We start from the raw sequence: 20,915 nt of genomic DNA on the forward strand, positions 1-20,915 counted from the left end.
CCGACACCCAGATTTCCCCCGAGGTCCCAGAATTTGCCCCTGGCCTTACTCGGGTGGGCAGGGTAAACCCTGCGGGCACAGTGACAGTGGTGGGCATCCAGGAGGGTCTCTGGGTGTTCCGGTGTTTCCAGAGCACGTGGGGGCGGCGGCCCTCTTCACCCGAGAGCAGCAGCAGCCTGAGCTGGGCGCCCCAAGACAGCCCAAACATGTGGTAGGCGAAGTTCACGCAGAGCGGGCCTTGCTCCCATAGGTTGGGGCTGCGCAGGCGGGCCACACCCCCACGGTGGAAGTTGTTGGATTCCATATGCAGATAGCTGCCCTCTGGGGGAGGCAGAGCCCAGGACCCTGAGGCCCAGTCACCTCCGAGGGCTGCCCCCACCCATCCCCTTCTCAGAGCCCAGGCACTCCGTTCTGGTTGCCTCCCTTCTCCCTCCATCTAGCCATCCCCGCCTCCCAGACACCTCCCTGCTCATGGTCCCCCGGAAACCGTAGCCGCTTACCTCCATTGGGGTACCCCCCGGGAGGCCCGGTGGTGCCGGTGGGAGAGGGCCCGCTGGCTCGAACCCAGTCTCCATCATCTGCGGACACTTGGGACCAGTCACAGAGGGGTTTGGCGTCATCCTCAAAATCACACTGGGTGAGAACGTCTAGGAAGAACGGGTCACTGTGAGGTTTCAGAGAGGACAGGGGCAGGGCCCAGAACCACACTGGGAGATGGAAGTAGCAAGATTGCTACGCTTAGAGAAAGCTGCCATGAAATCAGCCGGGTGTGGTGGCGCACACCTGTAGTCCCAGCTACTGGGGAGGCTGAGGCAAGAGAATCGCTTGAACCCAGGAGGTGACCTTTGCAGTGAGGCCAAGATCACGCCACTGCACTCCCGCCTGAGCAACAGAGGGAGACTCCGTCTCAAAAAAGAAAATAAAAAGAAAGCTGTCACAAAGACTTGGGGTCCAGAGCAGAAATTGTTTGTTTTTTGTAGAGATAGAGTCTTACTGTGTTGCCCAGGCTGCTCTCAAACTCCTGGCCTCAAGCCATCCTCCCACCTCGGCCTCCCTAAGTGTTGGAATTACAGGTGTGAGCCACAGCACCCGGCCCAGAGCAGAGATTTGAAAGAAAGAATCTTTTAGGAGAAATTCGGGTCTGGGAGAGTGGACAGAATGCCAAGGTCGGGGACATGAACCGAGGTTGGAGGGCTGGACTTGGTCTGGTGGGACACGTTTTGTAGTCCTGGCTGATGCCCGGAGGGGACTGGAGGTGGCTGCTTCTGCTAGGAACTCAGGCACTGGCGTTCTGGTGGCAGAATGTGGGTTCAGAGGAGGGAGGAGGAATCTTAGCACTCCTGGTTTCTAACTCACAGTTGTTCCCAGAGCTGCGAACAACCAGCTTCTTGTCCGGAGGCTTCTCTCTCCTTGGGGGTGGTTTGGAGAAAGCAAAAATGCAACTCTTGTCATTATCAAGAATTAAAAGAATTATAAGAATTATAAGTCATTCAGTGACTATGAGCTTTCTGAGTGGTCACGTAAGGATGATCCGTGTTTATGCAGTGAATGTATGTGACTTGACTTTTTTTCTTTTTTTTTTTCTTTTCTTTTCTTTTCCCCGGCACTCAGGCTAGAGTGCAGTGGTGCAATCACAACTCACTGCAGCCTCAAACCTCTGGGCTCCAGCAATCCTCCCACCTCAACCTCCCCAGTAGCTGGGACTACAGGAGCATGCCACCACACCCAGCTAATTTATTTCTATTTTTTATAGAGATGGGGTCTTTCTATGTTGCACAGGCTGGCCATGACCTCCTGACCTCATGCAATCCTCCCACCTTGGCCTCCCAAAGTGCTGGGATTACAGGTAGGAGCCACTGTGCTCAGACCTCAGTTTTTTGTTGTTGAAGTTCTACTTGTTCAAATTCTCCCAAACACACTGCAGGACACCAAGACATCCATCATTTCTTTTTTTTTTTGAGACGGAGTTTCAGTCTTGTTGCCCAGGCTGGAGTGCAATGGTGCAATTTCGGCTCACTGCAATCTCTGCCTCCTGGGTTCAAGTGACTCTCCTGCCTCAGACTCCCCAGTAGCTGGGATTACAGGCATGCACCACCATACCTGGCTAGTACAGACAGGGTTTCACCATGTTGGTCAGGCTGGTCTCGAACACCTGACCTCAGGTGATCCACCTGCCTCGGCTTCCCAAAGTGCTGGGATTACAGGGGTGAGCCGCCATGCCCAGCCTGTCATCCGTCATTTCTTTGCTGCCTCATACTTAAGTCTCCCTCATCAGCTGGGTCCACCCTAGGTCTTGTCCATTTCCTGAGGGCCTGACCCCTCGATCCTTCTCTCCTAGCCTTAAATGTGTCTTCCAGCTCTGCACCTCCTCTGTCCCTTCTCACATTGTAGCCCTGTCCTGCTCCCAGAACCTGCCCCTTAATTCCAGGCTCTGGGCCTGTGCAGCTCTCCCCCTTCCTGGTCAGCAGTCAAGGTCAACCCATTTCCATCCCACCGGGTTTCCCCCTTCCTCTCCAGGTTTTTTTTTTTTTTTTTTTTTTTGAGATGGAGTCTCACTCTGTCACCCAGGCTGGAGTGCAATGGCATGATCTCGGCTCACCACAAACTCTGCCTCCCAGGTTCAAGCGATTCTCCTGCCTCAGCCTCCAAAGTAGCTGGGACTACAGGTGTGCACCACCACACCTGGCTAATTTTTTGTATTTTTAGTAGAGACGGGATTTCACCATGTTGGCCAGCATGGTCTTGATCTCCTGACCTCGTGATCCACCCACCTCAGCCTCCCAAAGTGCTGGGATTACAGGTGTGAGCCACCGCGCCCGGCCTCTCTCCAGGTCTTTTGTAGTTAGCCTGCTCACCCCCTCCAGCTCTGCCCTTCCATATTCCTACAGCCACCCTCAACTGACCCTGGTTTATCATTACCCGCTGGGCCCAGCTTACCTGAGATGGGCAGCCCCCACCAGCAGCAGCAGAGTCCAGACTGGAGGAACCATGAGGAACCTCAGTGGTGGCTCCCAGGGGAGAGGAGAAGGGCACAGTTGGGAGCCTGGACCCCTTTTATTCACCCCTGGCCTCCTTAGCTTGGCATCCTTCCAAGGATGCCATGAAAAATGAACAGAGAAACACAGAAAAGCTCTGGGAAATTAAAACTACGAGAGTTGAAATTTACCATCCAGTAGAAGCATTGTAGATTGAAATTGAGGGAAATAAACTAGAGAGAAGGGGGAAAAAAAAAGAGAAAGAAACAAAAAGGAAACAGGTTTGGAGGATCAATCTCAAACAAAAGTCTAACCTCAAACAAAAGGAGTTCAAAAAGAGAGAACAAAGGAAAAGAAATTATTATTTTTAAAAAGAAAAACACACAAGAAAATATCCAGCACTGAAATATACAAGTCTCTAGATTAAAAAGGTATCCAGGGTGATGAATACACAGAGACCCATGGAAGCACTGGATTTCAGACTATCAGGGAAGAGAAGATCTGAAACACTTTCAGACAGACAATAACAGGTCATATACCAACGATCAGAAATCAACATGGCATCCGGCTTTTCAATAGCAACCATGGAGTCTAAGAGGCAGCGGAACATTGTCTGCAGAATTCCAACAGAAAACCATTTCAAACCTAAAATTCTATAACTGGCAACGGTGGCAACTGGAGAGTTAGGTGAAGGAAGGACTGCAAACGGCCAGATGTGGTGGCTCACACCTGTAATCCCAGCATTTGGGACACCAAGGTGGGTGGATCACTTGAGGTCAGGAGTTCAAGACCAGCCTGGCCAACATGGCAAAACCCCATCTCTACTAAAAATACAAAAAATTAGCCAGCGGTGGTGGCACATGCTCATAATCCTAGCTACTCAGGAGGCTGAGGCACGAGAATCGCTTGAACTTGGTAGGTGGAGGTTGTAGTGAGCCGAGATCGTGAGACTCCATGTCAAAAATAAAAAAGGACTGCAAATGCCTATTGGCAAATCACTGAGAAAGATAAGTCACAGAGGAAAAGATACAAACAACCAGCAAACATCTGAAAAGCTGTTCTGTTTCACTAGTAATAAGGGAAATGCTAATTAAAACTATGACTCTTATATTGACCTTTTTTTTTTGAGACAGGACCTTGTTCTGTTACCCAGGCTGGAGCGCAGCAGCATGACTTGGCTTACTGCAGCCTCAACCCCCTGGGCTCAGGTGATCCTCCCATCTTAGCCTCTGGAGTAGCTGGGACTACCAGCACACGTCACCAAGCCCGGCTAATTTTTGTATATTTGCAGAAACAGGGTTTTGCCATGTCGCCGAGGCTGGTCTTAAACTCCTGGGCTCAAGTGATCTGCCTGCCTTGGCCTTCCAAAGTGCTGGAATTACAGGCGTGAGCTAGTGTGCCCAGCCGACAAAAATTTGAAAGATCGGTAGTATGGAGTGTTGGACAAGATGCAGGTAGAGCCGGGCGCGGTGGCTCAAGCCTGTAATCCCAGCACTTTGGGAGGCCGAGACAGGCGGATCACGAGGTCAGGAGATCGAGACCATCCTGGCTAACCCGGTGAAACCCCATCTCTACTCAAAAATACAAAAAACTAGCCGGGCGAGGTGGCGGGCGCCTATGGTCCCAGCTACTCGGGAGGCTGAGGCAGGAGAATGGCGTAAACCTGGGAGGCGGAGCTTGCAGTGAGCTGAGATCTGGCCACTGCACTCCAGCCTGGGCGACAGAGCAAGACTCTGTCTCAAAAAAAAAAAAAAAAAAAAAGATGCAGGTAGATACGAACTCAGTGATGATAAGACTGTAGGTTGGTGGCCAGGTGCGGTGGCTCATGCTGCTAATCCCAAGTGCTTTTTTGAGGCAGAGATGGTAGGACTGCTTGAGGCTAGAGATCAGCCTGGGTAAAAGAGTGAGACACTGTCTCCACAAAAAATGTAAAAATAAACCAAGCATGGCAGTATGTGCCGGTGGGTCCCAGCTGGTTGTGAGGTTGAGGCGGGAGGACTTAGGTGTTCGAGGCTGCAGTGAGCTATGATCAAGCCACTGCACTCCAGCCAGAGCAACAGAGTGAGACCCTGTCTCAAAACAAAACAAAAAAAGAATGTTGGTGAAAACTTTTTTTTTTTTTTGAGACAGGGTCTCACTCTGTGGCCCAGGCTGGAGTGCAGTGGTGCCATCACAGTTTACTGCAGCCTCAACCTCCCAGGCTCAAGCAATCCTCCCACCTCAGCCTCCCAGGGTAGTTGGGATTACAGGCACGAGCCACCATGCCTAGCTAATTTTTGGGTTTGTTTTTGTTTTTGTTTTTTTATAGAGATAGGGTCTCACTATGTTGCCCAGGCTGGTCTCAAATTACTGGGCTCCAGTGATCTTCCTGCCTCAGTCTCCCAAAGTGCTGAGATTACAAACATGAGCCATTGTGCCCAGACGGTGAAAACTTCTTAGAAGGCGTTTGTTTTTTGGTTTGTTTGTTTCTTTGCTTGTTTGTTTTTGGGGAGGAGTCTCTCTCTGTCACCCAGGCTAGAGTGCAATGGCACAATCTCAGCTCACTGCAACCTCTGCCGCCTGAGTTCAAGCAATTATCTTGCCTCAGCCTCCCAAGTAGTGGGGATTACAGGCATGTGCCACCACACCCGGCTAATTTTGTATTTTTAGTAGAGATGGGATTTCATCATGTTGGTCAGGCTAGTCTCGAACTTCTGATGTCAGGTGATCCATCCACCTTGGCCTCCCAGAGTGTTGGGATTACAGGCATGAGCCATTGTGCCTGGCCAGAAGACTTCTTAGAAGGCATTTGACAATGACTATTGAACTTTCAAATGTGCATATCTTTGACCTAACATTTCCTTTCTAGGAATCTTGCTGCAGAAGTACATGCACTTTGCACAAATTTGCCCATACCTAAAGATGTTAATTGCAACATTGTTTACAATAGGAAAAATTATCATGATAAATATTTATCAGTAGGTATGTGGTTGGATCATATTAAGAAATGGCCTGAGGCTGGGCACAGTGGCTCATGCCTGTAATCCCAGCACTTTGGGAAGCCGAGGTGGGCGGATCACTTGAGGTCAGGAGTTCGAGACCAGCCTGATCAACATGGTGAAACTCAGTCTCGACTAAATACAAAAAAATTAGCTGGGCATGGGGGCACATGCCTGTACTCCCAGTTACTCAGGAGGCTAAGGCAGGAGAATTGCTTGAACCTGGGAGGCGGAGGTTGCAGTGAGCCAAGATCGCGCCATTGCACTCCAGCCTGGGCAACAAGAGCAAAAATGTGTCTCAAAAAATAACGAAAGAAAGAAAGAAATGGCCAGGTGCAGTGGCTTGTGCCTGTAATCCCAGAACTCTGGGAGGCCAAGGTAGGAGGATTGCTTGAGCCCAGAAATTCGAGACCAGCTTGAGCAACATAGTGAGAACCCACCCTCTACACAAAAAGTACAAAAATTATCTAAGCGTGGTGGTGCGCACCTGTAGTTCCAGCTACTCAGGAGGCTGAGGCAGGAGGGTCGCCTGGGCACCACCGCACTTCAGCCTGGGCAACACAAGGAGACCATGTTTCTAAAAAGAAATAAATAAAAGAAAAAGAAAGCCCCTTTGCAGTCCCCAGGACCCCTTCTGCCCAAATGAGGCTGAAGAGCCTCGCCACGGAATGCCAACAGAACCCAGGCAGGGATTACATCTGAGGACTGAGAGCCCCCCTGCCTGTTTGTGTCAGAGCTGGGGATATCAAGGGTGCCCATCCCAAGCCCTTGTCCACCCTTCCTCCATACCAGGTTAGCAGAGGAATCAACAGAGGGGCAAGGGTCAGGAAATGGTTAACCCAGGGAAGAGCAGCAGAAGACATTGATCATAGCCACTCCCTGTTGGGCAATGAGTCCCCTGGTGGCTGCTTTAGCTGACCTCCCTTTGGGACCACAGAGCTGGGGGTCACAGCTCCCAATCCGTCTGGAAGTGGGGGTGGGGAGCTCAAGGCAGGACAGGAAAATTGGGGAGGACCCTTGGGCCCTGTATTTTAGGGAGTCAGGAAACAGCAAGGCCCCAGAGACTGGCAACCTTGACAAGACTGGCAGCTGCAGGAACAGGTATGAGAGATCTTGGGCTGTGGAAAACCCCTGGAGAGAACTGGAGCCCAGTCCTAAATTTGCTGTGTGTCTTTAGGGACTTTTCTCACCCTCTCTGTGTTTTAGCTCCTTCCTCTGTAAGACTGTGGAGGAGGCTCAATCAGTACAGCCAAGATTTTTTTAAAGACAGAAATCTATGATGTTGGCTGGGTGCAGTGGCTCACACCTATAATCCCAACACTTTGGGAGGCCAAAGAGGGTGGATAACCTAAGGCCAGGAGTTCGAGATCAACCTGGCCAACATGGTGAAACCCAGCATGTACTAAAAATACAAAAATTAGCTGGGCATGGTGATGCGCACCTGTAATCCCAGCTACTTAGGAGGCTGAGGCAGGAGAATCGCTTGAACCCAGGAGGTGGAGGTTGCAGTGAGCCAAGATCACGCCATTGCACTCCAGCCTGGGTGACAGAGTGAGACTCTGTCTCAAAAAATAATAATAATAATAATAATAAAAGAAAGAAATCTATGTGTGGCAGTCACTTTTTTTTTTGATCCAGTGTCTCACTCTATCACCCAGGTTGGAGTGCAGTGGCTCAATCATAGCTCACTACAACCTCAGCCTCCCAAGTAGTTGGAACTACAGCCTACTTTTTAGTAGCCCAGCTAATTTTTAAAAACATTTTTTTATAGAGACGGGGTCTTGCTATGTTGACCAGGCTGGTCTCGAACTACCAGCCTCAAGTGATCCTCCCACCTTGGCCTCCCACAGTGCTGATATTACAAGTGTACACCACTGCGCCTGGTCACATACTTTTTTTTTCTCTTGTTTTGCCCTTGTTGCCCAGCATGGAGTGCAATGGTATGATCTCGACTCACTGCAACCTCCGCCTCCCAGGTTCAAGTGATTCTCCTGCCTCAGACTTCCAAGTAGCTGGGATTACAGGCGTGCACCACCACGCCCAGACAATTTTTGTATTTTTAGTAGAGACAGGATTTCACCATGTTGCTCAGGCTGGTCTAGAACTCCTGACCTCAGGTGATCCGCCCACCTTGGCCTCCCAAAGTGTTGGGATTACAGGCATGAGCCACCGGCCATTTTTAGTAATCAATTTTCTTAAATAAATAAGGGAGTTTAGAGACATTTGGGCATGACTCCCATAAGTTGAGAAACTATACTATCATCTATTTATCTGTTGCCAACAATCTTTCACGATGCCACAGTTTTATGATGGAATTTTAGTAGAATTAACTTTGACCAGCTTGAAATAATAAAATTAGCATTCAGCTTAGATTCCAGTGTCTAAAAGGCCCTATTTAGCTAATGCAACCCCAGCAACAAGCCCTACCGTGGTGAGATCACGTAATTCCAATAGAATCCTAGTTCAGTAATTCCAGTAGAATCCTAGGTGACTGGCCAGGCGCGGTGGCTCATGCCTGTATTCTCAGCACTTTGGGAGGCTGAGGTGGGCTGATCACCTGAGGTCGGGAGTTTGACACCAGCCTGACCAACATGGAGAAACCCCGTCTCTACTAAAAATACAAAATTAGCCGGGTGTGGTAGCATATGCCTGTAATCCCAGCTACTCAGGAGGCAGAGGCAGGAGAATCACTTGAACCGGGGAAGTGGAGGTTGCAGTGAGCTGAGATTGCTCCATTGCACCACAGCCTGGGCAACAAGAGCGAAACCCATCTCAGAAAAAAAAAAAAAAAAAATCCTAGGTGACCTGTGAACTGGGGACAGGTTTTTTTGTTGTTATTGTCGTTTGTTTGTCTGTTTTTTGAGACAGTCTCTCTCTGTCGCCCAGGCTGGAGTGCAGTGGCGCAGTCTCGGCTCACTGCAACCTCCACCTCCTGGGTTCATGCCGTTTTCCTGCCTCAGCCTCCGGAGTAGCTGGGACTACAGGCACACGCCGCCACCCCCAGCTAATTTTTTGTATTTTTAATAAAGATGGAGTTTCACCATCTTAGCCAGGATGGTCTCGCTCTCCTGACCTCGTGATCCGCTCGCCTCGGCCTCCCAAAGTGCTGGGATTACAGGCGTGAGCCACCACACCCAGCCGGGGACAGGTCTTTGTTCAGCCTGCTGCTTGGGCCCAGAGGCAGGATTTGAGGCAATGGGTACCCAGGAGTGAGAGGCTCTAGTTAAGATGGAGAGCTGGGGCAGCAGGGGGCAGCTGAGTTGGCTTCTAGGGCAGTACTCAGAGCGGAGAGTTGGGAAGAAGGGAAGTTGATAGGTACCTTCTGCCTACACAGGGAAGAAGCAGGAGCCCACAGCAGGGGATTGAATGGGAAGGAGTCGGTCGCGGAAGATGGACACGCCTTGCTGACCACCGCTGTCTCATCCACTCCGTCTCTTCTCTTTCTTCTCCCTGGTGACCCTGGGTCAGAGAGAAAAGGGACTCTTTCTCTCTCTTTTTTTTTTTTTTTTTTTTTTTTTTTTTTGAGACAGAGTCTCGCTCTGTCGCCCGGGCTGGAGTGCAGTGGCCGGATCTCAGCTAACTGCAAGCTCCGCCTCCCGGGTTCACGCCATTCTCCTGCCTCAGCCTCCCGAGTAGCTGGGACTACAGGCGCCCATCACCGCGCCCGGCTAATTTTTTTTTTTTTGTATTTTTTAGTAGAGACGGGGTTTCACCGTGTTAACCAGGATGGTCTCGATCTCCTGACCTCGTGATCCACCCGTCTCGGCCTCCCAAAGTGCTGGGATTACAGGCTTGAGCCACCGCGCCCGGCCTTTTTTTTTTTCTTTTTGAGATGGAGTCTCACTCTTGTTGCCCAGGATGGAGTGCAGCGACTCCATCTCAGCTCACTACAACCTCTGCTTCCCGGTTCAAGCAATCCTCATGCCTCAGCCTCCCAAGTAGCTGGGATTACAGGCGTGTACCACCACACCTGGCTAATGTTTATATTTTTAATAGAGATGAGGTTTCACCATGTTGGTCAGGCAGGTCTCAAACTCCTGACCTCAAGTGATCTACCCACCTTGGTCTTCCAAAGTGCAGGAATTACAGACCTGAGCCACCACACCCAGACTTTTTTTTTTTTTTCTCTCTCTCTCTTTTGAGACAGGATCTTGCTCTATCACCCAGGCTGGAGTGCAGTGCTGTAGTCATAGTTCAATGCAGTCTCAAATCCCTGGGTTCAAGTGATCCCTCCTGCTTCCGCTGGGCCTACAGGTGCACACCATCACGCCCCATGACTTTAAAATTTTTTTTAGAGATAGGGTCCCTATGTTTCTGGGGCCAGTCTGGAACTCTTGTGCTCAAGCCATCCTCCCACCTCAGTCTCCCAAAGTGCTGGGATTACCAGTATGAGCCACTTCGTCCAGCCCCATCTCCGTGTTTTATGACCTGGGCAAGGCCTATAATCTCTCTGGGCCTCAGTTTCCTCCTCTGCAAAATGAGGACCCTCCAACATCCCCGCCTTCCTCTTGGCATTAGGAGAGCAAATGAAAAGCAGGCCAGGAAATCACATGCTTTTCATGTAAATAGCCAAGCTCTCTACAAACAGAAGGCATCATCTTTAAACAATTATGTAACCTCTTGACTCAGAACTAGGCTTTGCTGGCTCCTGTCCCCACTGGAAAGTCAAAAGAGCTGGCTCTGTCACTTTCCAGCAGAACTTAGCTCCCCATCTGACAAATGCGGATGATCCTCATTGTACTCCTGCTTCGTGGAGTTGGGGTGAGAATCGTAGCATGCAGATGCCACAGATTGAATGTGTTGTTAATTATAACCATAATCATAGTTCAGAGGAAAGTTCCTTTCCTGGCCTGCACTCGAAGAACCTCTGAAATCTGGCAACACTTTCCTTGGGAATCTGCCTCTCAGCACGGACTCTGGGCCTCACTTAGTTCTTTTAACTCCTGTGGTTCTTTGCTTCCCCGGCCTCTTGGCATTGCACAGCTTAGCACTGAGTCCCATACCAAAATGACTGTGTTTGAATTAATGTGCATCAAGGCCAGGTGCAGTGACTCATGCCTGTAATCCCAGCATTTTGGGAGACTGAGGTGGGTGGATCACTTGAGATCAGGAGTTCGAGACCAGCCTGGCCAGCATGGAGAAACCCATCTCTACCACAAAAAAAAAAAAAAAAAAAAAAAAAGGGCCAGGCATGGTGGCTCAAGCCTGTAATCCCAGCACTTTGGGAGGCCAAGACGGGCGGATCACGAGGTCAGGAAATCGAGACCATCCTGGCTAACACAGTGAAACCCCGTCTCTACTAAAAAATACAAAAAACTAGCCGGGCGAGGTGGTGGGCGCCTGTAGTCCCAGCTACTCGGGAGGCTGAGGCAGGAGAATGGCACAAACCCGGGAGGCGGAGCTTGCAGTGAGCTGAGATCCGGCCACTGCACTCCAGCCTGGGCGACAGCGCAAGACTCCGTCTCAAAAACACACACACACACACACACACACACGCACACGCACAAATTAGCCAGGTATGGTGGCATGTGCCTGTAATCCCAGCTACTTGGGAGGCCGAGGCACAAGAAATGCTTGAACCCAGGAGGTGGAGGTTGAAGTGAGCCGAGATTGCACCACTGCCTCCAGCCTGGGTGATACAGCAAGACTCTGTCTCAAAAAATAAATAAAATAAAATAAAATAAAATGAATTAATGTGTGTCTGTCTTTTTGCCCCCAGGAGGCTGCCCACTGGACACTGGGCTATGAGTGTTGTTTCATGTATCCTAGCACTTAGTGCAAAGGCTGGCTTCACAGTAGCCATTTTATAAACTTGGAATAAATGTTTTAAATGTTTCTAACGTATTCGCCTCTCACATCCATCCCAGGAGGGTTCAGACAGTTCAGGTTTGATAACTACCATTTTTGTGGGGGTGGGGATGGGATCTTGCTCTGTCACCCAGGCTGGAATGCAGTGGTGTGATCACAGCTCACTGCAGCCCCAACCTCCCAGGCTTGAGTGATTCTCCCAGGCTGGAGTGCAGTGGCGCGATCTCGGCTCACTGCAACTTCTGCCTCCCGGGTTCAGGCAATTTTCCTGCCTCAGCCTCCCGAGTAGCTGGGACTACAGGTGCCTGCCAACACACCTGGATAATGTTTTGTATTTTTAGTAGAGATGGAGTTTCACCATGTTGACCAGGCTGGTCTCAAACTCCTGAGCTCAGAGGATCCGCCCACCTCGGCCTCCCAAAGTGCTGTTTTGCCCTGAGCCTCCCAAGTAGCTGGCACTACAGGTGCATGCCATCACATCCCGCTAATTTTTAAATTTTTTTTGTAGAGATGGGGGTCTCACTATATTGCCCAGGATGGTCTCAAACTCCTGAGCTCAAGGGATCCTCCCACCTTGGTCTCCCAAAGTGCTGGGATTACAGGCATGAGCCACAACATCTGGTTGAAAATTACTATTTTTTTTTATTATTGTATTTTAGAAACTGAAAGCAGTAAGAAGTCTGAAGAGAGTTGTGGAATAAGATCAGTGACCCTGTATCCTGCAGAGGGGGAGGAGGGAGGAAAAAGCAGGTTACTCGTTGATGAGATGTCTGAGCCTTCGACTACAAATCAGGCTAAGAGGTGGACAGCCTTTGGGGTTAGGAGTCCTAAATCCTTTGCTCAGGTTCTAGCTCGGTCTCTTATTAGCCAGATTCCTTCGGCTTAAGAACAAGCCTCTTAGTTCCAATGTCAGCAGCCTAAGAGGGAGATTTCTCCTTTACTGACTCACAGCATTCGTGGTGCAAGAATCAAATGCCATCTGTGGAAACCACAATACAAATGTGTATTGAAATGTACAAGGTCACCGCCGGGCGCAGTGGCTCACGCCTGTAAACCCAGCACTTTGGGAGGCCTAGGTGGGCGGATCCTCTGAGCTCAGGAGTTTGAGACCAGCCTGGTCAACATGGTGAAATTCTATCTCTACTAAAAATACAAAAAATTAGCCAGGTGTGTTGGCAGGCGCCTGTAGTCCCAGCTGCTCGGGAGGCTGAGGCAGGAAAATCGCCTGAACCCAGGAGGCGGAGGTTGCAGTGAGCCGAGATCGCGCCACTGCACTCCAGCCTGGGTGACAGAGTGAGACTCCATTGCAAAAAAAAAAAAAAAGAAAGAAAGAAAAGAAAAGGAAAGAAGGAAGGAAGGAAGGGAGGGAGGGAGGGAGGGAGGGAAAGAAAAAGAAAAAGAGAGAAATGTTCAAGGTCACAGGCCTAAGGATTCTCTAGCAGTTCCCAGTAAGACCTGAAGAGGGCACTGTAGCCCAGAAGCAGGTTAGAACAGAGGGAAAATTCTCTTGGGTCCTCCCCTTCGAAGACTCCTCACATTCCAGCTCCACCCCTACCGCCCTGCTCCCCACACACCTGTCAAGTACCCTCCAACCTCCAAAACCTGTCCGTAATTTTTCCTGAAGCAGATTGCAAAACATTCTCTCCCGTTTGCATATATGCAGGGGAACACAGGCTGACTTCTCTACAGATGATGCTACAAGCAGAAAGGCGGGCCCTCATATATGGGATAACAACCAGGACTGGGGTCCCATACAGTTGTTTTTGTTTGTTTGTTTTTGTTTTGTTTTGTTTTTGAGATGGAGTTTCGCTCTTGTCGCCCAGGCTGGAGTTCTGTGGCACAACCTCGGCTCACTGCCACCTCCGCCTCCCAGGTTCAGTGATTCTCTTGCCTCAGCCTCCAGAGTAGCTGGGATTACAGGAGCCCACCACCACACCTGACTAATTTTTTGTATTTTTAGTAGACATGGGATTTCACCACGTTGGCCAGGCTGGTCTCAAACACCTGACCTCAGGTGATCCACCCGCCTCAGCCTCCCAAAGTGCTGGGATTACAGGCATGAGCCACTGTACCTGGCCTCCCATACAGTTTTATGACAGTTTTTGCCGTCTGCACAGGTCCCTCCCAGGTGGTCCTTTCCCACTGAAGCATTATTTCTGAGAAGGAATCTGAAGTTGTGGTCAGAGTAAAGGGAAAAATGAGAAGTAGAAATCAAGAGTGGAAGTAGAGTTCATTCGTTCCATGTCCCCCACCCCAGGGGAGTGAGGGAGCAGGTAGAGATTAGGTAGAAGGAATAAACCAGGCGCAATGGCTCACACCTGTAACCCCAGCACTTTGGGAGGCTGAGGAGGGAGGATCACTTGAGCCCAGAGTTTGAGACCAGCCTGGGCAACATAGCAAGACTCTATCTCTAAAAAAAATTAAAATAACTAAGAAATTAGCAGGGCATGGCGATGCATGCCTTTAGTCACATCTACTCAGGAGTCTGGGACCGGAGGATCGCTTGAGCCCAGGAGTTTGAGGCTGCAGTGACCCATGATTGCACCACTGCACTCCAGCCTGGGCAACAGAGCAAGACACTGTCTCTAAAAACAAACAAAATCACAAATATATAAATGAACCACCTAGAGTGACCCTTGTCCCTGAGCAGATGCTATCTATAGAGGTGGCTCCAACCGCACCTGTATGTGCCGCCCCTTTTGTGAATTTCAGAGGACAGCATTCATGGTGACAGTCTCCAAGTGAGTAAAGGAGGCAGCTGGGCTTAGCAGGGGTGTGCATTGAGGCGGAAGGCTGATGCTGGGAGTGTGGCATCAGCCGAAGAGACCAAAGAAGAGGCAGAAATTAACAAGGGCCAGTGACCAGGGTTGGCAGCTGTTATCAGCCCCCAAAACCCCCAAAGGGACCTGTCCTCTGGGCTCCCTCTCCTTGATGACAATCTCAGTGCACCGCAGGCTTGCCCTGGGCAGGGTTGGCAGCTGCCTCACTGCGGTGAGGCCTTGAATGGAGCCACCTTATTGACCAGCGTAGGCAGAGCTTGTGGCCTCAGGCCCAGTAGGGTCAAGAGGTCAGACAGGCTGTGTGAGACAGCACGTAGGGCCCAGCCCCCTCCACCCCTCGTTTCCCGGACCTGGACCTGCTGCACTGCTGCCAGGAGTGGGACAGAGCCAGGGGATTTGGAGGTTCCCGGAAAACAGAAAAGCCAAGAGTCATATCTGTGGTTTCAGTTCTTGCCAGTGAGATTGAAGAATACACAAAGCTTGGACCCCACGAGAACCAGAGGCCAGCCCCCATCCTGTCTTCACGGTTCCCACTCGCATCCCAGCTCCACCCCTACCGCCCTGCTTCCCCACACACCTGTCAAGTACCCTCCAACCTCCAAAACCTGTCCGTAATTTTTCCTGCTGCAGATTGCAAAATATTCTCTCAGTGTCAAGGGGGCTCTTGCCACCAAGGGAGTGCCCGTGAGGCCTGGAGAAGTCACAGCTTGCCACCTAAGTTCTCCAGGTCATCCTGTCCCTGATGGTAGGCGCAAAAACAGGTAAATTGCCTCCAAAGCGTGTCCTGGCATCAAATTTTGCAGGGTGCCGAGTGAGCTCAGGTGTTTTCCCAGCATTGTCTCTGCTCCTGAGTTTAAAGCTGCTCTCTGAATGCTTCCTGCTCTGGGCCCTCAAGTTGGCCCTGCGACATCCTTAGATCTCAGAGTTGTGCTCTGGACAGTTCCTCTGGCCCCTGAGATGTCATTGCTGGCACTGGAGTGTCCATGGGACAGGCTGGCGCTTAGCTGAGAGCCCCTCGATGGGGTTCGGGAGTGGTGAGGGAGGGTGTGGCACAGGCAGTGTTGGTGAGGGAGGTGGTGGATGTGCCCAGCTGGACGCACCTGGTCATCTGTCCCCTCTCCTGCAGGCCTCCCCCGTGTACAGCTTCAGCTTTCCCCGGAGGAAATTGGAGTAGACTCGGAAGAGTTTGCAGAAAGTGTCAGCAGTGATGGTTCGGAGTGGAGCAGCCGAGGCCGCATCTGGGAGGGAGATGGCTTCCTGCTGCCAAGGAGAAAACAGGTCACTGCAGTACCGCAGAACGGGAAGGAATACGGACAGTTCCTGTACTCCTTAGCAAGACCCTTCTCCCCTTCTTACAGAAAGGGCAAGCAGAAGTGTCCGCTCCTACTCACCTGGGCTCCCAGCGCCCGAAGCAGAGTGGTGATGCTGCGAAGGCCACTGATGGCTTTATCCATGTGCAGCTGCAGGGGCTCGAAAGGCTGGGAAGAGTTGGCCAACACGGCCTGGCCCCGCAGGACAGCTTCTGAGAGCAGGGCCAGGCCCTGCCAGACTTCTACAGCCTGCTGCCCGACCTACAGGGAGTGGACTCTGGGAGTCAGCTGACCCACGCCACCCTCTCCCTCCTGCCCCTCAGCAGCCCCAAGCACCAAGCTGAGCAAACAGAAAGTATGCAATAAGACTTGAATAAATGAATGAATGAATGAACGTATTCCATACAGCCCTCATTACTTTTCTTTTTTCTTTTCTTTTTTGAGACAGGGCCTCACTCCATCACTGAGGCTGTAGTGAAGTGGTGTGATCACAGCTCCCTGCAGCCTCAAATTCCTGGGCTCAAGTGATCCTCCCGCTTCAGCCTCCCGAGTATCTGGGATTACCACCATGCACCACCTCTCCTGACTAATTTTTTTAAATGTTTGTAGACATGGGGGATCTCACTATGCTGCCCAGGTCGGTCTGAAACTCCAGGGCTCAAGCAATTCTCCCATCTCGGCCTCTCAAAACCCTGGGATTACAGATGTGAGCCTCTGCGCCCATGCAGCCTCATCTCTGCTGCTCCATTTTACCTTTCCCTCCATCATTCTCCCTTCCATCTTATCAGGCTCGCAAAATGAGATTCTCCAAAAGAAAGGGAAAAAAAAAAAAAAAAGGAACTCACCTCCATCCTCTTCCAGGCATAGAAGTTAACTTTGGTGTCTGGGACGGTGATATTCTCATTCAAGCTGCAGCTTTCGGAACAGCCCATCTGAAATGCACACAGCCCGGGGACTTAAGGGTCCCTGAGGGCTCTAACCCTGGCCCACAGGCCACAGGACCTGCTGGCTTTGCTCTTTGCCTAGTTTCCAGGTATGGTTTGGGGCCACCAGACTTGTTCTTATGTAGGGGGGCAGTACCTAGCTTCCCACCTCCACCCCAAACCAAGTGCCAGGTTCCTGGATCTGGGAGGAGTTCCCTGAAGCCCTGAGTGTGAGTTCTGTGGAAAGTGCTGGGAAAGGGGTCTCACCGTGACATTCTCAGCCTCCTTGGCCTCCAAGAGGTACCTCTCCAGGACTCGGCTGTCACAGATGAGGCGTGGTGGGGCGCCCGGGACTGGGAGGCCCAGAGGGAGTGACAGCAGAGACAGGAGAAGCCACAGCCAGGCAGGACATTCTAGAAGACAGAGTCAGGCTGAGAGTCAGGCGGGGAGGAAGGAGAAGGGTAGCTGTGGGAGGACAGCTTCCTTCATCCCCACGCCTCTGTCCCAGCTCGTCCTTACTGTCCCCAACCATGCAAGCACTCAGGTGCTGTCTCCCTGGCCTTCATTCAATCCTGCTGCGGTGTGCACACCCCACCCCCAGCTACCAGCATCCACTTCTCCGGCCAAACTTCAATCCTGGTGTGACAGAGGCTTTCCCTGGGGCAGATACGGCAGATACGTGGTGGCTCCAGCGCCCAGGTTATCAGCTTATCAGCTTGCTCTCCACTGGCACAGCAGAACCCCGAAACCTTCTTCCCCTCCACCCCCAAACTGTGTTCCCGTCACAGGTCAGGTTTTTGCCATCCCCAAGGACTCCCCCAAGTCCCCGCTGGCACGTGGAGGCTGCCCCACCCCCTCCCCCTTCCGGGGTCCTTGACAAGTCGCCGGTCCTTGAACCCGGCCACCTCCCGGCCAATAGCCCGGGCGCTAAATCCCCGCTCAAACAGGGACCCGGGTGGGCGGGAGCGCCCAGCCCGCGAGTACTCACCGTGCACCCCCATCTCCGCGCCTGGCCGGGGTCCCTCAGCGACCTAGGGCGCGCCCGGTGACCACACCGGGAGTCCTCATCCCGGGAAGTTCAGCGGGGCAGGGCCAGCCCCACGGGCCTGGAGGAGAGGGCGGCTGTCCAGGGGGCGCGGGATCGGAGCAGAGCCGGCGCGGTGGCCCCGGTCCGGCTCCGGGACGCACGCAGCGAGCGACCGGGGTGGCCCAGGGACTCTGCGGCTCCGGCCGGGGGTCGGGGCTGTTATCTGCATGTGTGCGTGCGCGGGTGGGGGTGGGGGAGAGGCTGTGTGCGTGAGGGGTCGCCAAGGGTAGGGGCCACCCGGGGTCAGAGCAGGGGGCAGGACGCCTGGGTTGAGGCTCGCTGGGGCGTGAGCGGGGCTGCTGCAGACGGCGCGTGCTGGTCATGGGGGCTGCTCCCGGGCCCTGGGTCCCGTGAGGGGAGTGCAGCCGGGTGCGCACCCTCGGGACGGGCGGAGCGTGCTATCTGGGAAAGGCTGGGCTCCTGGACACCTCCCCTGGGGGGCATCCCGGTCTTGGGCGGAGACTCAGAGATGCCTGGGTTGCTGGGTTCCCGCGAAGTACCTGGGTCCGGAAGCCCAGAAGCTTCAGGGACGGGCAAATGGATGGTCTCCCTTCCCACAATCCCAGGACATGTTCTAGAAACAATGTTAACCATGTTGAGGAATTTGATGGGGGCAAATAGGGCAAGAAATTTGGGGTTCTTCCTCCCTACCCCATTCCTCACTGTCTAGGACTCTGCAAACCCAGACACTTAAGTTTTTTTTTGTTTTTATTTTTCTTGAGGCGTAGCCTCCCTCTGTTGCCCAGGCAGTGCAGTGGTGCCATCTCCACTCACTACAACTCTGCCTCTTGGATTCAAGCAATTATCCTGCCTCAGCCTCCGGAGTAGCTGGGACTACAGGCGCACCTTTACACCCGGCTATGTTTTGTATTTTTAGTAGAGATGGGGTTTTGCCATGTTGCCCATGCTGGTCTTGAACTCCTGATCTCAGGTGATCAGCCCTCTTCGGCCTCTCAAAGTGTTGGGATTACAGGCGTGAGCCACCGCACCCAGCCCCCACCCCAGACACTTAACTTTTAGTGCACAGAGCACACAGTCCATTGTGCAGGCCACACATGCACCTTGACATCTGTTTATTTGACCTGTGGTGTAGGTTAGCTAGGCTGCATGGCCGAGTTCTTAAGAACGCTGAAATACAGCTAACACCAAGAGTGATGGGGGCTGGGATTTACAGCTAAGGTTTTATGGCTTCTGAAAGCCCTGAGCCAGATGGGTGAGATTCCCAGAGCAGGAGACCAAGACTAACTGACCTCTCACACCTTAGAAAGTGGCCTCGTCCTTGAGCCCTCAATGTCCTCATCTGTCAAATGGGTGTGGTGAAACTACCAGCCTACCCCACTTAGGTTTCATAAAAGACAGGAAAGTGGCCCGGTGCGGTGGCTCATGCCTGTAATTCCAGTACTTTGGGAGGCCGAGGCGGGTGGATCACGAGGTCAGCAGATCGAGGCCATCCTGGTTAACACAGTGAAACCCCGTCTCTACTAAAGAATACAAAAAATTAGCCGGGCGTAGTGGCAAGCGCCTATAGTCCCAGCTACTCGGGAGACTGAAGCAGGAGAATGGCGTGAACCCAGGAGGCGGAGGTTGCAGTGAGCCGATATTGTGCCACTGCACTCCAGCCTGGGCGACAGAACAAGACTCTGTCTCAAAAAAAAAAAAAAAAAAAAGACAGGAAAGTGCCAGGCGACACAGCTCACACCTGTAATCCCAGCACATTGGGAGACCAAGGCAGGAAAATCCTTTGAGCCCAGGAGTTCGAGACCAGCCTGGACAACATAGCAAGACCGCATCTCTAAAAAAAGAAAAAAGAAAATTAGCCAGGTGTGGTGGCTCACGCCTGTAGTCCCAAATATGCAGGAGGCTAAGGCAGGAGGATCACCTGAGCCCAGGAGATTGAGGCTGCAATGAGCCATGATCACACCACTGCCCTGCAACCTGGGCGACAGAGTGAGACCCTGTCTCAAAAACAAAAAAAGACTGGAATGTGCAGATCTGAGCTGTAAGAGTTTGGAAGAGGGAGAACTCACCGCTAGCTGGGAGAAATCAAGGAAGATTTGAGGGAGGAGATGACAATGACCTCAGCCTCGAAGGGGGTTAGGGCATCTATGGGAAGAGGTATGAGGTGGGTGGGGGATTGTTGATTCAGCAAAGCGAATGGAAAGTCAGGTGTGCAGAAGGGAGGGTGGAGGAGAGAGAGGTGGAAGATGAGGTCAGGGTGCTGCTTAGGGAGGAGTCAGGCTGTCTATGACCTTGAATGCCTCTGAAGAATTTGGATTTTGTTTGGAAAGAGTGGGAAACATTCACTCATTCATTCAAAAGATATTTATGGATTTCCTACCTACCCGTGGCCAAGGACCTGGGGATAGAGCAGTGAATGATACAGCCAGGAATGCCTGCCTTGGTGGAGCTGACATTCTAGTAGGGTTGCCGATGATGAATACAAAAATGAGTACAAGATAGAAGATTTCGCCTGGGGGAAGTGACTCATACCTGTAATCCCAGCACTTTGGGAGGCCAAGGCAGGAGGATTGCCTGAGGTCAGGAGTTTGAGACCAGCCTGGGCAACATAGTGAGATCCCGTGTCTATAATTTTTTTTTTCTTTTAATTAGCTGGGCATAGTGGTGCACATCTGTAGTCTCAGCTACTCAGGAGGCTGAAGTCAGAGGATCTCTTGAGCCCAGAAGGTCGAGGCTGCAGTAAGCTATGATCACGCCACTGCACTCTAGACTGAGCAACAGAAAGAAACCCTGTCTTAAAAAAAAAAATGAGTGGTTTGGCAAGATGGATGGCGGGGGGTCAGGAGACAGAGGCTGGTATGCTTCTGGCTGGCCTGATTCCCTCAGACCCTGCTCCCCTGCATCCTCTGCTCACCTTGAACCTTCCCAAACCTGCTGTCCAGGCTCCCCCAGCCCCACTTGGCAACTGGTTCTGCTCCATTCCAGAGTCCTGGGACGTGCACATGCACACTCACGTCCACACATGGGTGCACGTGCGTTCTATCTTGGCTGCTCCCCTTCCCCAGCCTCTGCTCTCCCAGGACCCTGACTCCTGCG

General features: G+C 51.9%; 2 protein-coding genes across 3 annotated transcripts in view; both read right to left on the reverse strand.

The window, feature by feature from the left end:
* Positions 1 to 3,192, reverse strand: part of ZAN (zonadhesin) — a 57,561-nt gene extending 54,369 nt beyond the window's left edge. Inside the window, 4 exon segments of the mRNA XM_050783915.1 lie at positions 50 to 321; positions 501 to 647; positions 1,357 to 1,409; positions 2,938 to 3,192. Coding sequence (XP_050639872.1) covers positions 50 to 321; positions 501 to 647; positions 1,357 to 1,409; positions 2,938 to 2,990 — 525 coding nt within the window. The 5' untranslated portion in view covers positions 2,991 to 3,192.
* An 11,863-nt stretch (positions 3,193 to 15,055) lies between these two features.
* EPO (erythropoietin) lies at positions 15,056 to 17,851 on the reverse strand. 2 transcript variants are annotated; one of them, XM_050783878.1, is made up of 5 exons: positions 17,763 to 17,851; positions 17,042 to 17,187; positions 16,697 to 16,783; positions 15,933 to 16,112; positions 15,056 to 15,798 (listed from the first exon to the last, which is right to left on the reverse strand). In XM_050783878.1, the coding sequence occupies exons 1-5, from the start codon at positions 17,773 to 17,775 to the stop codon at positions 15,646 to 15,648; spliced, it is 579 nt and encodes a 192-aa protein (XP_050639835.1). In that variant the 5' UTR covers positions 17,776 to 17,851; the 3' UTR covers positions 15,056 to 15,645. The 2 variants fall into 2 exon arrangements, with proteins under 2 accessions (XP_050639835.1, XP_050639834.1); XM_050783877.1 differs by having other exon boundaries at positions 15,056 to 15,801.
* Positions 17,852 to 20,915: the final 3,064 nt, after the last annotated feature.

Source organism: Macaca thibetana, chromosome 3 (assembly GCF_024542745.1).
Source record: "Macaca thibetana thibetana isolate TM-01 chromosome 3, ASM2454274v1, whole genome shotgun sequence".
NCBI classification, from domain to species: domain Eukaryota; kingdom Metazoa; phylum Chordata; class Mammalia; order Primates; family Cercopithecidae; genus Macaca; species Macaca thibetana.

Coding starts and splice junctions, on each gene's coding strand:
- EPO (XM_050783877.1), bottom strand. Junction 16,784..17,041: donor AGGAGGCTGAGAATGTCACG/GTGAGACCCCTT, acceptor TGTGCATTTCAG/ATGGGCTGTTCCGAAAGCTG. Junction 16,113..16,696: donor ATGCCTGGAAGAGGATGGAG/GTGAGTTCCTTT, acceptor CACTCCCTGTAG/GTCGGGCAGCAGGCTGTAGA.